Genomic DNA, 17,131 nt, shown 5'->3' on the forward strand with positions numbered 1-17,131 from the left:
TTTCTAGTAAATTTCTGAATGCGAGAATTAATCCCTTTCTCGAGTCCCTTAGAGAATACAGGCAAGATTGACACAGGGCGATAATTACCTAAACAATTTTTGTCACCAGTCTTGTAGATTACTGAAACTCTTGCGACCTGTATGTTGTTTGGAAAAATCCCCGTCGAAAGAGAGGCGTTATATATTTGTGTAAGCGCTGGCGCAATTAAATCTATGACGTATTTCGTATGACGAATTTTTTAAACTAAATCTATGACGTATCAACGCAAGACAGTTGATAAACCTTGAACGAAGATTTAATTGCTGCTTTTGTCATTACTGACTCAAGGGCAGGATTCGGCAGTGTCCAGTGAACTCATTTTTTTCTCGGATGGCTCGCTTTACGAAATGAGGAATTTCAGCCTGATGCGCTCCACGCACATTCGTCGCCCGAAATTTAGCGCAGCACGGATGTGGGGATCTAGGCATCCTTCTCGAGCTTGATGAGCTCGAGGATCCCTTCCTGCATGGTCCTGACGGCGTCGTACTCGGTGAGGCCCAGCCGGCGCTTGTTGGAGACGTCGTAGACGCCGCCTTCGCTCGCCGTGTGCTCACCGCGGGTGCCTGTGGGAAGTAACGTCGCTTAAGCATGCAGCAGCCAATCCATTTACCTCTTTATACGTCTGGTCGAACTTTAACATTGGCCGCAGATGTGGTCTCGCTCAAATGTAACAGCCTTCGAGATCAGGCGTGAGAAGGTCTGAGGCCAAGATCATAAGGCATCTTATTCCATTTCGTGAACAAAGCGCAACGGGCCTTTTATGAAAGTAAAGCCCTAGAACCCTGTGTTTGCACATAATTTCGGGATCTAAGCAGAAAATTCAGGCTGTTGGCGCGAATTTATAAGGAAGGAAGGAGGGGGAAATGTAATTGCTGTCACTTCAATGAGTGCGCAGCAACTGGCATTGCTGAAGTGAGCATTTTCGTTTCGTTTTACGCGTCCTTTATTCCCTCTCTCGTCGCATTTTTTTTCAAGATTCCCCAGATACGCGAAACCTAAATGGACTTATTCATTCGTAACAGTTCTCGTCACTTGAAATTTGTTTTAAAAATATATACATTTTATGACCTTTACCGGTAATTACTTTGCATCACATTCCCTCAGCGTCATATATATCCCCGATAACATTGTGTTTTTCAAGTGTGGAAGCTGCGAAAAAACGCAAGTGTAGGGTTGCAGATGTTTCTGTACATTCTGTTACTGCCATTTTTATCTATACCGTGCAATTTGAGTCACGTGCGTCAGTAGTGCTACTCATGTGTCGGTGAAAACTTTTCTTTCAGAAACTTCGCACACCTTGCGAATTTCACCGAAATTAATTTACTAATTTGATGTCCTTGAGCTTATAGTAGTCGATTGTGTAGTTCTCTCACCGCTACCTGCTGGCCTTCTGGTTAGCTTATAGATATGGAACAGCGATGGCGCCGGAAAGGCGTTGGTTCTCCGTGGCCAGGACAAATTTCACTTCAATTGCGAAGCTTTCTTTCTGTGCAACTCGCATTAGTTTCCTCTAAGCATTGTGCTACTACTAAATAGGATACTTTTTACTTTTTTAAACTTCACCTATGTTGCGATTTTCCGCAGAACAGATTTGCTTAGCGAGGTTTAAGACAGCTGCGCGTTAAAATTTGTTGCCAAACAACGTTTGTAACTTAGGCGTATGTAAAGTTCACTTAAGACTCTGCAGAGTCTGTAGCTTCACTCAATTTGCTAGGAACGCGCACCAGTAGGCAGCATGACGCAAAAAATAATTTGACATTTATTAGCCGAGGTAAAACAAGAACAAATATACAATGATCATCTGGATCTGTAGCACCATGCTTATATGTATCCACGTGGAACCGATTAAGGATGCGCGCATAGTGATTTCTTGAGACCGACTCGAATGCAAATCGAACAGGGGCAGAAGCGAATCGAAGTGAATGGTGTATCGAATAGTTTTCCAATAATGAAAAGCCGCTGTCACGAATAATATAAAACGGTGTTAACATCCCAGTATTCTTAAGGTCTGCAAGTTTCACTCATTGCATAGTACGTTATGACGCGTTTTTTTTATGGAAAGTACAAACGGAGCATTAGAAGCACACAAGCTGTTTCTTCGCACGCACATCGCTCTTCAGAGAGTGCGAATGACAGCTGCACAGCGCGTGAAGTATGGCTACCTAAGTGGCGTAGCCGGCTCCAGTGCGAAAGTCTTCGTGTTTTATGTCTATACCATGCCTGCGGGGGTGAAAACTGATTGCACTTTTGCCCAAATTTTGGATTGACTTGGGCGCAGTGGACGCTGTGAAATAGTTGAAAGGTATTCCGCATTTATGAATAGGAACTATTCGATTGGAAGACTGAATCGAATAGGACACTATTGCATTCGTTATTCGAATGTTTTCAATATTCGCGCACCGCCAGAAGCGATACGAACAGGTATTGAAAAAAAAAAAAGAAATATACCGTAACTTTTATTGATGGCGGCACAAGATCCCTTGTATTCTATATTACATTTCAGCATAAAACATACTGCCACGTGTACTTATTTATGTTTCAGGGTGACCCTCTTTCACCGGCTGACAAATCTTTAACGTATTCGCCCAGCGGAACACACGCTTTTCTGTGTTTCTCGAATGCTATTGTGATCCCACCTGGTGATTATGTTGTCGCTGAGCTTTGTGTAATCAGTTTGTGTGCGCGACGAGAATAGTGTTGCACATTCCGGAACTTACGCGAGCGCAAGGGATTACGCTGGGCGGTTCATTGCGCTATGAATACGTAGCCGAGGCGTCTGATGCGCAGGTGAGATTTCGACGATCAACGGCTGCGCTCACCGCCTTCCATGTATTTGAGTTGCTTGTTTTTCGGGGCTTGAGTTCGCCCAATAGAGAGTTCGTTTACGCCACTCGCAGCTGTGGGCGCGCATCTTTCTCTCCATGTCACTACAACGTGATGATGCTAATTATCAGCGCTTTATGCAGCCCCTTGTAATAGTGCTTGAGCATGGCAAAAAAGCTTTGTTCGTGTTTTACCTAAGCAGCAAGATTTTGTCGTTAAATGCAACCAACACTTGATAGGCGACGCTTCCCATGTACATTTTTTACCACTGGCGGCGTGAAGGTATTGAATTCGCAGCCTCGTGTACGTGTTTCAAACAGGGACGACACAAAAACGAAACGCTATACATTTGTACTACACAAATATTATGGTGTTGTACTACACAAGTATCATAGTGTTGTAGTTTATTTAGCCGTTTAGGAATAATATTTGATATTTATTAAAGCGGGGCTGCGTAAATTGAAGTCAACAAAATAAGTGGGGCGTCTCATTTTATAAATGGTATGTTCAAGTAACTTGCCTCGGATTTGCAGTTCGTATCTGGATGCGATCTCTTCGAGCTTGGACATGTTGGACGACAGCTTGGGTATCTTGATGTGGACGCTGGCCCGAATAGTGGTGCCCAGGTTCGTGGGGCAGAAGGTCAGGTACCCGAAGCGGTCATCTCGGGAGAAGGGCAGCTTCTTCTCAATGGCCCTGACGGCCTTCACAAGCCGAGTGAATACCTGCGAGGTTCCAGAGCGCGAGTGTCTTGTCGCGACTCATCAGCAGAGGAAAAGACCTTGTTAACGGGCAAGGCGAACTGACTGCAGCCCCAACGCTGGAAAGCCTAGCGACATTTAACCATCAGTAGTCACAGTGGCCAATGACGATATATGAAAACATTTGCACTGTTTAAGGCAGGAAGTTGGGCTAGTTGGAATTCAGACAACGACATCTTCCAGCACGTAAAAAAAGCCAGCAAAGAGGCCAGCGAAAGGCAGTCTACCTCTAAACTTTTTTTTTGTTCTGGGATTTTTTGCATATTTTAATGCGTTAGCATTCTTTGGATACTTCACGCACTTTTCCGGAGCTATCTACCTATGTTTGTATGCTTGTGTCTAGCCATTTTCCCATCTACCTGGGTCACTGGGTCGTCAGTCAGCGATCGAATGGGTACTGCATCAGGCTGCTGTGCCAAGTTCACAGGGTTCAAACACAACTATTGGACCAACTTGGGTCATGGACTATGTGGCAGCGTAAACATAGGTGCCGCTCCTGAACGAAGCTGTTTCACCCCGACATGGGTCACTGTAGATGCGGGACTGGGCAGGTACTGCAGTTTGAAGAAACTTTTTGACGCCGACTGGGTACGCAGTGATGTGACGACGAGTACTGAATATATGCCACTCAGTTTGTGCTGGTCTCCAGTGGGACTCTGATACCGACTTCTCATTGGATATCTGTCAATAGGTGCGTGACGCTCTTCAATGAACGTCTTTGACGTCAACGTGTGTAACCAGCTATGGTTTTGTCCCGTAGAACCCCATAATAAAAACAGAACTAATAAAAGTCGGTTTGTGTCATTGGGAATGTGTGCCTGTCTACAGGGACGAGAAATCTCCCTTAAGTTTCCACACCGAAGGGAAACAAGCCCACGTCACCAGGGTTCCTCAAGGACAGCAACCCGGCGCATTGGCAGGCTGCACCACAATTGAACTGGGCATGTGCCGCTTTTCAATGAACCTCTCGCCAACTTGGGTCACTGAGCATGTTCCACTGAGTGTATGGCGAGTGAGGCATCGATTCTCAGCGTTCGCAGGCACCGGCGCACCACGCTGCTGGTCTCGGAGGTCTCGCGTGAACTTCTCGACAGGGCCACCAGATGGAGCAGCGCGTCCAGAAAGAAGCGCGAGAGAGGAATCCCGTTGCATCACGGCGCGTTTCTCAGCGTTCGCACGCACCAGTGAGTCATGCATTTTGGACGCTCCGCGCAGGTTTTCGGCGGCGGTGGCGCTAGAAGGCCCCGAGCGTTCCTAGGGAGGCGTGAAGTGACTGAGTGAGTGAGAAAACTTTTATTGTCCGTAATGGGTGACACCGGAGCTCCGGTACCGCTCGTAGGCGTCCAGGGAGCCCGATGAGGAAGGCGTGAAAGAGGAATCGCGATGCCGTACGCGCCTCATACATAACTGGTTTCGACGGTGGCAGTACGTTGCGTCGCTATATTGATTCAACGATAACGCATTACCTGTGCAGTTGCTTGTTATTTTTCTGCACTTTCTTGCACTTTTTTCCTTAGACATTTTCTACCTTACATTCTGCAGCAGCCGCATGCGCGTTCGAGCTTGCTTGCCTCTTAGAATTGGTGCCAAGCTTACTAGTTGTGCTGATATAGAGCAAATGCTTGTACATAAAAAAAAAAGGAAACAGCGGGTTGACAGAAAAGCTATGGTGGTCGACATGGGGAATCCCTGGGTAAAACACGCCTAAATTTTCAATTATTGACGGGAAACCTGTGACAGAGATTACGGATAGCAAGATTGCTATGGTACCAGAGCCCGAACAATGGCTCCGGGAAAACGACTTAAAACAGCAGTGCACATTTGTGCGTCTGGCTGCGGTTTCACCGAGAGGGTATCGGTGTCGCCTCAAATTTATTCCCCGGTCGTTACTGCGAAATTATTGTTTGAAAACATAACAGAGTTGATGACTGCTATGAAATGTCGTGATTTACTTAGGAAAGTGAAAATACCTAGCTTCTCTCTCAGTAGCTGTTACATTTTCCCGCTGATTCCAGTCTCACCACCGTGCGCCTCCTGTCCCATCGTATTGGCCTGATGCTAATGTGTAGACGCCAAGGACTACGGACAATTTATTCGAGTGGGACCAGTGTAGACATGTTCAAGCTTGATGTAACGTTGAGGGGCTGCCACGTATCATCAACGAGGACCACACCTCAGTAATCACTGCAAGTGAAGCGGTTCCACATTGGGTGTCATGCTACGTCGAACTTGACTGAATACGTTCAACCATGCAGCGGCGTGCGTGATCCAGTTCCCGTGCGCGGAGCATCTAACTTCTACGAACGCACGTTAGACATACCGGAAGAAATAAGGTGTATGCTCAGCATGGGGGCTTCCATCCCTAGGCATGTGCACCCCGTCGCTAACAAGGACGGGTGCAGAGCCAGGGTGAAAGCCAGAACCAGGTTCTACCAGAAGTTAAAGAACAGCGTTTACCTAGACGATGCTAGGGACACGGCCGCTGGATAAAAAAAGAAGAATAAATTTTGCAATGGTTTGAAATGATTTCGTTTATTCCCTCTAACCCAACAGTTCAGAGAAAACAAAATTTCGAGGAGGCTTAAGCTCCTCCTTTAAGAGTGCAACGCGACAGCGTTCAAAGATCCCTTAGTGCTTTTCGTGCTTCCCGGCAGCTGTAGCTTATGTAACCGTAATGTTTACCGGGAAATGGTGGCTGCGAACGCTAAGCACAAAGGCGACCTTTCTGGTAGAAACGCGGCCTCTTCCGTAGGTCGATTCCTGTTATTGTTACGCACTTTTAATATTTCAGCCTGACAAGAGCTAACATAAAGGACATGCGCTGTCGGTGTTTCTTTTCCATTACATTTGTTGTCAACTGCCGCTCTCGAAATTCTGAGGAATAGCCTTATAAAAAATGAAAGACAAGGTATGACGAACTTTGGTGGTAGGGAAGTGGCTGAGTATGCGTGATTCAAAATTTGGTGCGAATTTTTTTTTTGTCGAGGCGACGTCCGACACGGGCTACTTGCATAGAGAAAGAAAAAAAAGTTAAGAGCGGACACTCCCATACACCCCCAGCGGCCCAATCGAACCTAGCGCGCCTGGCGGTTGATGAGAGCAACTGGCCTGCACTTCGTGTTTCGGTTTCGCTGGCGCGAAATTTGGATTACCCCTCGTAACCGACGTTGGGCTGTCGCGGAAGCTTGTCATTTCAGACCACTTTTCGTCAACGCTTTTATTTGTCGCTTTGATTTAGCGATTCACTCGTTTGTCTAGTTCAATATTTGATGTAAATTGAGGTAGTGACGCAATTTTTATTTCGATTAAGTTGTAACAGATGAAGATCGAGGTAATCATAACTCACTACGGCTTTATCCATCGCGCTTGTCTTCTGTGTTTTGGTACAAGCGCTCATATGTATCAAAGAGACAGATTTTCCGCAATGTTTTTATTCCAATTCAAGATAGGCTTCTTCTGGGTTCTGCCGTTGTCAAAGCACCACGACACACAGCAGTAGCAGCCGTAGCTTGGACCGCCGGACGGCATGGCATCAGCAAGGTCTGAAAATATCAATAAGTGCACGCTTCATTAATTACTAAAAACATATGTACACGTCATAACTGTACCAGGAAACCGCTTTGAATGAATAGCGAACCGATGCACCATATAAAACCACCGACACATCCTGACCTCTGACCCATATAACCCGGTCTTACAAGGATAAATGTTAATACCTCGTACAGGGGTGTTCAAAAGTTCCCAGGCCGCTATCCTATTTAATCCCATGGAGGGCATCGCGGCCTGTGAAGTTTTGGACACCCCTGTACGTACTCAGTATAAGGAGTATATTGGTAGGCAAAATAGCAGTTCACATAAGCGTGATGAAGATACATTCGAAGCGTCCAAATACGAGGCCTCTGTTCAAATGCGCGCCACGCCACGCCTACGCGACAATACGTTGTGCAATGTCTTCGCCACGAAAAAATGATAAGGAACCGAAAATTACTAGAATGCGCAGTACTTAACACGGCCGCCGCAATAAGTACATGCAGTAGGCATTGGTGACTTTTCCACACCGTTACTTTTCTGTATAAACAATCCGCACGGACGCATACACCAGCGTCCGCCCGTGCGCCGTAGATACACACCTCGCTAAAGTACCAAATGCAATAAGCTATGCTCGCTGTTTATGTCACATGCCATTGTTTGCAAGCAATATCGTTAAAATATTCAGGAGCCCTTACTCTATAAGGGAAACGAGCAAGTAAAACTTGGCTACAGCGTGCCTAACGTCCTGCTTTCTTTATTTAGGTAGCGCCCGTCCCCGTAACTCCGTTTTCGGTCTGAATCAGCGTGGCGTCTTTTATGTTCTTTCCAGCGTTCGTCAGCCTCTAGAACGGGCCAACGAAAAGACCGTCAACCGTGACGCGATCATTTAAACGCGGTTTAGGAATTCAATTTTCTCGAAACCGGAATTTTCCTGAAATGTGCAATTCATGATATTCACCTTAAGCGTTGTCCAGCAGATCATTTTTAATCCGCCAACACGAACTATTTCAATGGAACGCCGATACCGCGGTTATCGCAAACAGTGCTGGGCAAGAACGGTTTACCCTCGCAGACCGAGACGCAGCGTCTCGATGGAGTCTGACAAGCTGCGAGTCGCAGTGCAGTGCACAGCCGTGAACCGGTGCAAGTTAATGGCAGCTTCGCGTCGTTTGATTATTTTCACGGAACGCAACCAACAAAGATTATGCCGTTCTCGGTGGGGGTAGCAAGGAAGTACAGCTAGAACAGCCGTCTTGCTACGCGTTTCTTGAGGGGGCATGCTTTTCGCATTGTTCGCGTCTAGCCGCCTCATATAGAGCCGCAAACTGCATTTTTTTAGCGAACCTCGTCGCGCTCACAAGTCAATTACTCCAAGCTTCGCTTAAAAACGTGACTCACCTTTCTCACACACAAGCACACCGCCGCAGCCGACGTTCACGAGACGTTCCCGCTGGCACGCCGCTGGTGTCGTTGATTTCTTCTCGATGGACGAATGGTGATTGGTGTTGATGGCAGTACGAATGAAGAACAAAAAGCCCGGAAGGTGTCTTCGATAAAGTCTGTTTTTATGTATCAGAAACACGCCAAATTTGGGTGTATAATTATTATTTTGTAAAGCGATTGAGCAGAATTCATTACAACATTTTCTTTTTTTGCGCCTGCGTCCCCTGGCGTTTGATGAGAGCATTAGTTCGTTACGTAGCCGTGACGTAGTTCCTGAGGACAGATTTCTCGGAGTGACCGCTCTTAGTCTTTTTCTTTCTCTATGCTACTTGCGTTAAAATTTGGTGGACGCTTAAGCTTCGGCTTTAAGAGTGGAACGCCATAGCATTCAAAACTCCCGGACTGCTTTTTACGCTTCCTGGCAACTGCGGCTTATGAACAGTATTGTTTACCGGGAAACTCCGGTGATGGACGCGATTCCCGAAGGCGAGCATTCTGGTAGGAACGTGGCCTCTTGCGTGCGCCGATACCGGAGATCGTGCACAGGGGCGTCAAAAGATTACTCCATTTTGAGGTTTCTGTTATTGTTTCGCACAGTTAATATTTCAGTCTCAGAAGGTTTAACACAAAAGGCATGCGCTGTAGGTGCTTTGTTTCATGACATTTGTTTTTGGGCTGACAGCCTCAAAATTCCCAGGAATAGCTATGTCAAGAATGTAAGACAAGGTATGAGCAACTTTAGTGATAGAATGGTGTGACAATGATGTGGTTATGTGAGGCAAGGTAAATTCCAATAAAGTACAATTGGAAGTCCAGCATCCGTCCGCATGCAACGTCTTAATGATGCAGTTAAATGCGGCAATGTGAATTCCAATAAAGTCCAATTAAAAGTCCAGCGTCCGTCCATGTCTGACGCCTTTTCCTTGTGCAAGCGTTCTTTGTGCCTCGTTGCTACACCAATTTTTCAAGTGCAATACAACCCGCATATACCGCATGTCATAAAGCAAGGCGTGGCATATACGTGTACCTAGATATACACGGCAATTTTCGCTCATGGGGCGCCAACGCCGGCGCTGGACGCCGACACCGAATTTTCTGCGACACGAAACCCTTAACGGTGTCGCGCGAAAAAATGCAACAAACTCGAGGTGAATGCACTATTCGGCTCGTACCAATATAGCGCGCGCGCACACACACACAGATCGTATTCTGGCGGTAGCTACAAACAGGTCGATATCCATGTCTACTTACGATTAGATACATCCAATCGTATACAAAAACACTTGTCCCTGGTGCGGTCAGAAACAAACTTTACACCATACAGCATGGGCTTGCAAGAATATAAAGGCACAACCCATCATACACAACGCCACGCCGGAGCCGGGGGAGGCAGCCCTGTCTAGCTGGGATCGAAAGACTAGATTTGGCTGGTGGAACGCGCCAAATGGGCAGCTAAGGCACTGTAAGTCCTGCTTTAAGGACACATCCACAGGCACTGTGGAGCAAATAAAGCTTATTCTCTCTCGCTCTCTCGCTGTTGAACTACGTGAATACAAGACTTCTCTAGGTGTACCACTATTTAAAAGCGGCTGAAGACTTCGTAAAATTATTTGCATAAAGCTTAACAAATTTCGGTGTTCTACGCGCGAAAACAACGACCTGATGATGAGGCACGCCTTAGCGTGGGACGTGCGCCCGATGCTGGGTACACAAGTATTTTTGCGTTCCGCATCCATTGGAATGCGGCTGCCACAGGCGGGAGAGCTCAGCAGTGCAACGCGGTTGCCACTGAACTGTTGTGGAGTTCAACTGAGTTCGACATAAACGATTTGAAGGTATTGCTGTTGTAGCCGGTAAATTCTTTCACTGTGCAGGTTGGCGAAAGACAACGCATTTCTTTAGGTGCTCGTCACCAAGTGGTGGGAAAATGCAGTATCACTAGCCATTTTGTTTCAATATCACGTGAAAGTTGTCAACAGCACGTGTAACAAAACTTGTTAGTTTGAACAGGTTCAGGACGTTGACTGAAAAAACTGAAACATTCGTCCTGATAGGACTGCACACAGCAAAAAAAAAAAAAAAAAAAAACAAAAAAACAAAAAAACAAAAAAATGCGGATTCATTTTAAGGATGTGCAGCAGGTCCTTTCCTGAGTTGAGTTGTTTTCTAGTGAGCCCGAGGTTCTTTATTTGATTCGGTTCCAGGGCTCTGTGAAATTGAGCCTCGTAGCATTACTTTGCCCTCAATACGTCTTGCATAGAAACATCTGAATTCCAATTAAATTGAAGACAACTTGCTGAGTTTGGATAGCGAAGGTACTAAACATAGAACTGAATAAATATCCTCTCCTTATAAGCAGTATTAAACATATTTATTGATATATTAAGCACGTCCTCCAAACCTTTACAGGTAGCTTGGAAGCAGGATTCTACCTCGGGATTCATTTTCAATTTTCTTTATATTCGAAAAGAAAGCTATGCGGGAGGGAAGACACAATCGGAGTGGTAGATGATTAGATGGCGTGACAAGATTAGACAAACAGGAAGCACAGGATTCGGTCAGACTTGGTTCGCTCTCGTCTGCAACGCGAAGATGCGTACTGGTGCTGCCTACTCATAGTCGCTGGTTTGAGGCATCCAGTTCTCAACTTGCGTCTTCAAAGCAAGCGATTGTAGGTTTGTGCATCATTCACGACAAAAGCGATAGACTTTAAGCCATGCTTGAATACAAAATTGAAGTGCGAATTTAATCAATTTACAAGGCCGGTCTCTTTCATCGAGATTTCGTAAAAGGAAATCAGCACATTTGGGATGGCTTGGTTGTCTGTGTCGCGTCGGTGCACGCAAATCAGTGGAAGATTTGCCTGAGATTGCTTCATGCTGACTGCTATCGAGCGAGAAGTGCAACGAGGCAGAAAAGAACACAAGGCACAACATACTTCCTTGATGTTGCCGCCCTTCTGCATGGAGATGATTCGCAGGTGGTCCTCCTCGTTGCACCACACCAGGAAGGTCTTGGCGTCGTTGTGGAAGATGCCTCGACCGGTGGGCCAGAAGCGGCACGAGTTGGCCGCCTGCAGGAACCGGTCGCCCTCCTTGAAGAGAAAGTGGTCGTCGATGAGCTGCTGCTGAACCTTCTTGTCCATGCCTGTGAGAGGGTAGTAGGTGCCGCTCAGCTCGCCCTCCAGAGACGTGAGTGTCGACACTACTCTTTTCTCCATTTCCCTGTACTGAGACTCGGTCAGGCAAGGGTTGAACGGATAGCCCTGCAAAAGGTCCACATAAAAGAAAAGTACATTAACACGCCCTTCTGCCGAACAACTGCAGGTGATCGCGTTTGCGCAAAGTCGGATGGTACCAGAAAGGGGAATAACGCTTGCTTCGAACTTTAATGCCTCTGTAAGGGCCTTTTCAAGGTTGACTGTTCTTTCCACCTATAATAGTAGAGAAATAAGATCAGCACTGTAAATGTTTACGAAATGTATAACATTATACTTCGCTATTTATATTGAAACAAAGCGCGTTAGACACTGTCGGAACAGTCCTAGCTATAATGGCAACGACCTTTGCGCTCGGGGCTGTGTTACGGCGATTCGTAATCGAGTTTCTGAGAAAAGAGAATGTTCGTTCTGACAAAATTCTTCGCTGGCTACGTGCACAGTGTCGAGATCAGACTGTCACGAACGCGCCAGGTACGCTCGGCCAACTTTCCAAAAGAATATGTGAGTCTAGAGTGGTTGCCGGCTTTTGCTTTTGGCAAGTGTGCAATCATCAGTTCTTGTTCGCAGATGGAACGTGGTTGGTAGAGCCTGGCACCTACTATCTACACTCCTATGAAGCGCATTGTCACAGCTCGAGCCCGCACTTGCTGGTAAGAGCGCCAGGAATTTGATAGACCTTTAAAGTGCACGGTCTTAGCAGTTTAAAGTGCACGCACGGTCTTAGCAGATAAAGCGAGGAGGCGGTGTCGCAAGTATTTAAAAGAATATTTGGCCCTGGAAAACGCCGTGACCAGAAGGTACCGCTACAGGGAGTCTGCCGCTAGTTAAGTCAAAAGTTGACACTCACTATAGCATCCGCAAAAAAGGATAACGACAAAAGCCCGCCTGCTCACGAGGCATTGATTATGTGACTTCATATTTTCATTCTAAGGCATTGTTACTCCCTATTGTTTTCTCCCACCAAACGTCGTTGGTTCGAGTGCCTTAATTACGTATACCTTAATTAACTGAAATTTCTTCACTGTGCTCTAATTAACACCGAAATATGGGGTTCCGTCTTGCACCAAAGGTCGTGGGTTCGAGTGCCTTAATTAACTGTCTTAATTATTTATGCCTGATTCTCTTCGCCTTTATTAACACCAAAGGTAGTGGGTTCGAAATTTTTCAAGTCGGCTCATTAATAGACGAGATACTTCAGTGACGCGAACCCATGGTTTTAGCAGGCGGGCTCCACTGCACAGCGAGACTCCCTCTCCACTCGCCCTGTTTAGCCTTCGCAAGCAAAATTCCTTCCCTGCGCTCTCCCATACCGAACCTCGGGGACCGCGTGACGCATACGTCACAGGCCGCGCCCTCATTTTTTTTTTGCTACTCGCTTTCTTTCGGCGCTTCGCACTTTCGCCGACGGTGTCGCGCGCGAGCTGTCTCGTTCGCGCAGCGCACGATTTTGCATGCTGTGCACAAGGAAACAAGAGTAGCGGTATAATTCAGTGCTACACAAATACTGAGGCAGAACAAGAGGATCGCAGAGCGTGATCACGGCGCTGGAATACGGTAGAAAATGTCATCGTTTCGGTACCTACGCACGGCACCCCATGTCCGTGAGTACAAGCAGCCGAAGCCGAAGTACATTTCTCGTGATTCAGTGCGAAGTAAAACAAAACAAAAACACACGTTTGTGTGTTCTATCATTTCTCTAAACTTCAATTCGTGAATTTAAGCAACAGATCGCACAGATAGCGGATATTCTCGAAGTCACGTGTCACCACGAGCGACGTCACGCCGCGGACGCGATTGCGTAGGCGCAGGGGCGCGATTAACGTCACCGTAAGGCTTGGAGCGCGGTGGCTGCGAGTGAAGAGGGAAACGGCGTTCGGATCGAAATTTCAGTTCTTCCCGCGGCGCGTAGCGATCTAATACATTGCAGGCGCGATTGTTATGGCGCAGTGTATGCTCTGCGTTTGTTAGTTCAAAATGGCCAGACCTGGTGAGGGGCCCCTTTAAGGAAGAACTCCGACGCCCCCTGCTTTCAGACCCCACTTGATCGCGCTCGAGAGCAGAGAGCAGATGCACTTTCACGTGCATTACAAAACTCGATCTGAATGGACCTGCGTGATTCCCTAGCGAAGCTCTCTCTGTTCCCCCACTTTGAGGGCACTGTCGTGTGGAACAGACAACCTGGACTACGGAGGTTGTACCCAAATAGATCACAGCTTCGGCCACTCGTTATGTACCTGAATAGATGACTACTTGAGCTACTTTGTATGTACAGCGTGCGTATGCGAGTGATTATGTGCCAATCATTTGGCAACGACCTAGGAGGGTTATGTGCCTCTGTGATACTAAGCGGGCATAGACACCTTCGATGCATTGATATGTCTTACTTCTCTCTGCATTCACCTCTCAACAGTCTTCGCCGGACAAGCGTCTTGCATCGCCTCTGTCCTCGTGACGCAGGTATCTAGAAGAGACGAGGCTGCACCCATGTCACCCACCACCGCGGCTACCTTGCTAACTAAAAGAAGCTTAGAATCGTTTAAATTCCAAAGGTTGCGTTGCAGCTGCATATGTCAGAACCGAAGCACGAAGAGGCGCTGGCACTCACCTCGAGAGAACGGGCGCATCGAATACGAGTGGACACGACGAAGTCATTAGTCGGGTCGACGTTCCTGAGCGTGCTGAGGTCGCCGAAATTTGTGGGCGGATGCCGGTCGGTGGGCTTAAATTTGTGGTAGTCCTCGATGACCGGATCGAACAGGTCGGCGAACACGCGGTAAGACTCGGCGTCTGGTGCGTACACGCCCACGCCGCTGTCGAGGTTCTCCACACCTGCGACGGGTCGAACAAGTCTGCGTCAATTTCATGGAACACTACAAAGAAACGCCAAGGTGCTGTTATGCAGCTTCTATCCTGCCACGTATACACCAATGCACTTATGTGGTACATTTTACATTATGTGGCAACTGAATTTCTTGTGGCGCATGGATTGGCTGACTGAGCAAACTAAGAACCAAACAGGTCGGTTTTGCTGCGAGCGGTAGATCTGTGGCAAGCTTTCCTTCTTCTGAAGCGTCGCTGGTTTTAGACATTAGCGAGTAGTGGTGCAGGGCTTATGAGTTCAGGTAGAGTAGTTAGAAACGGTGGAGTAAATCAAGTGAAGGGACGTACAAATAAAATCACTCTGCTTTTAACTGTGCTTACTGGTTCCACAGTTATTGGTAACACGGACTATAAACGCGACCTTCAATTGATCAAATCCAGACTCCAGACGACCTCAACTCCGTTCCTACTACCTCTGCAACCGATCAGGTACCTTCTACGTGTGTTATAGATGCTGCAGCTAGAGTTACGCTACTACAACTATGGCTCGCCGATCCCACGTTACGGTTCGTACAAGCTGAGAATAAGTTCCCCGGTCGTCGCGTCACGTCGAAATTTCGCAAATATGAACTCCTGCTCGAAGCTTTGCCGCTACAGGCCATGGCCGAGATACGCGACATCCTCGTCCAGCCACATCAGGAAATACCATATACGATAGTCAAACAGACTCTTCTTCGCCATCTCGTCCCGCCTGCGCATAGGCGTATTCAGCAGCTCCTGAACAACGAAGAACTCGGTGACGGACGTCCATCTCAGTTTTTACGTCACCTGAACCAACTAGGCTCCCTGGACACGGCCGTATTACATGAGTGTTTCTACAACGTCTTACCGCCAACGTGCGCATGACTTTCATCACAGCTGAGCATAAGCCCTTGTCGGAACTCGCCTAACTGGACGACGATACGATGGACGCCACTTCATGTCAGTAGCTCTTCCCTTCCTGAAGGGGACTCCCTTAGGGACACAGTAAAAGAGATCGCATCTGAAGTCGCCGACTCGCGTTAGGAATTACACAACACATGCAACTTCAATGGCCGGCCCTATCTAACTTATCAGATTCTCCCGTCGCCTTCTATGCAACGACCGTGTCAACAACCTGAGCGCAGTTTATCGTCACGCAGTTTCTTACCCTGTTCATGGCACCAATAGAAGCGGCGGTTGGTCATGGCCATATGTCAAGGCACCTTTTCCATATAACCAACCGAACCACAGGACTACCTTTGTTGGCAGACACTGGTGCGGAGGTCAGCATAATTACTGCATCCAAAGCTGACCGGCGTCTCCGCGCAGACAAGCCCCCTACAAGCTATGAACTCTTCCGTTATCGCAACTTACGGGCACAAGTCTCTCACCCTCTATCTTGGTCTTCAGAGAAGGTTGCCATGGCTATTTTGGATAGCAGACGTCGCTATGCCATCTTAAGGGCTGATTTATTGAGCTATTTTCCTCTGCTCGTGGACATGAGCCGCTGTCGCCTGGTGGATACCATCACTGGTCTGTCAGCCAACGGTTTTCTTTTGCACGCTACTGCTCTCAACCGTACTATCATCAAACTGCCTACCTCACCATATTCAGCTCTACTCAACGAGTTTCCGGTGATTACTACACAGTCTTCGATGGACAAAACCCCTAAACACACTGTAACCCATTAAAATTGTTACCGAGCTGGCGGGGGCGGCAGTGAACGGGCGGGCCGCCCGTTCACTGCCGCCATCGCCAACTCGGTCCTGATAAACCTCCCAGTTGCACGCAATGAATTCGATCACATGTTCCAACTAAAAACAATTCATTTGTCATCAAGCTCGTGGTCGTCAGCAACATGGTGCTTAAGAAGAACGATGACTTGCAGCCCTGTGGTGATTATCGCACACTGAATGCAGTCACTATTCCCGACCGATACCCGCTACCCAACATTCTAGACTGCACTATCTTTTTAACCGGCACAACAATATATTGGAAAATCGATCTTGTGAAAGCTTATCACCAGATCACCGTTGAGCCAGCAGACATTCCAAAGACTGCTATAACATCCCCGCTTGGCCTTTTTGAGTATTGACGCAGGTATTTCGGTTTGCGCAACACACCTCAAACCTTTCAGCGTTTTATAGACAAAGTCACCAGAGGCTTACTGTTTCGTTTCGCCTACATAGATGACCTTCTCGTCGCCAGCAGCTATGCGGAAGCCCACAAAGCATATCTACGTCAACTTTTCACTCGACTTCGTGATTACGACCTCGTCATAAATGTTGGCAAATGCCAATTTGGTGTTCCAGAGATTGTTTTTCTCGGACATTACATCAGCATTCACGGCATCACTTCACTGCCTGACAAGGTTCAGGCTATCATCCACTACCCGCCACCAAAGTCCAGACGTAGTTTTAGACGTTTTCTCGGACTCATCGGTTTTTATCGCCCTTTCTTCGCTGCATGCTC

The 17,131-nt window shown here is 47.3% G+C and overlaps 1 protein-coding gene across 1 annotated transcript in view; it reads right to left on the reverse strand.

The window, feature by feature from the left end:
* Positions 1-324: 324 nt before the first annotated feature.
* The window catches only part of LOC142579969 (arginine kinase-like), a 35,451-nt gene continuing 18,644 nt past the window's right edge, over positions 325-17,131 (reverse strand). The window contains exons 3-6 of the mRNA XM_075690661.1: positions 14,424-14,647; positions 11,537-11,863; positions 3,384-3,588; positions 325-603 (exon numbers count right to left, since the gene is read on the reverse strand). Coding sequence (XP_075546776.1) covers positions 461-603; positions 3,384-3,588; positions 11,537-11,863; positions 14,424-14,647 — 899 coding nt within the window. The 3' untranslated portion in view covers positions 325-460. The remainder of the gene's footprint in view (positions 604-3,383; positions 3,589-11,536; positions 11,864-14,423; positions 14,648-17,131) is intronic.

This window comes from Dermacentor variabilis, chromosome 4 (assembly GCF_050947875.1).
Source record: "Dermacentor variabilis isolate Ectoservices chromosome 4, ASM5094787v1, whole genome shotgun sequence".
In the NCBI taxonomy this organism is placed as follows: domain Eukaryota; kingdom Metazoa; phylum Arthropoda; class Arachnida; order Ixodida; family Ixodidae; genus Dermacentor; species Dermacentor variabilis.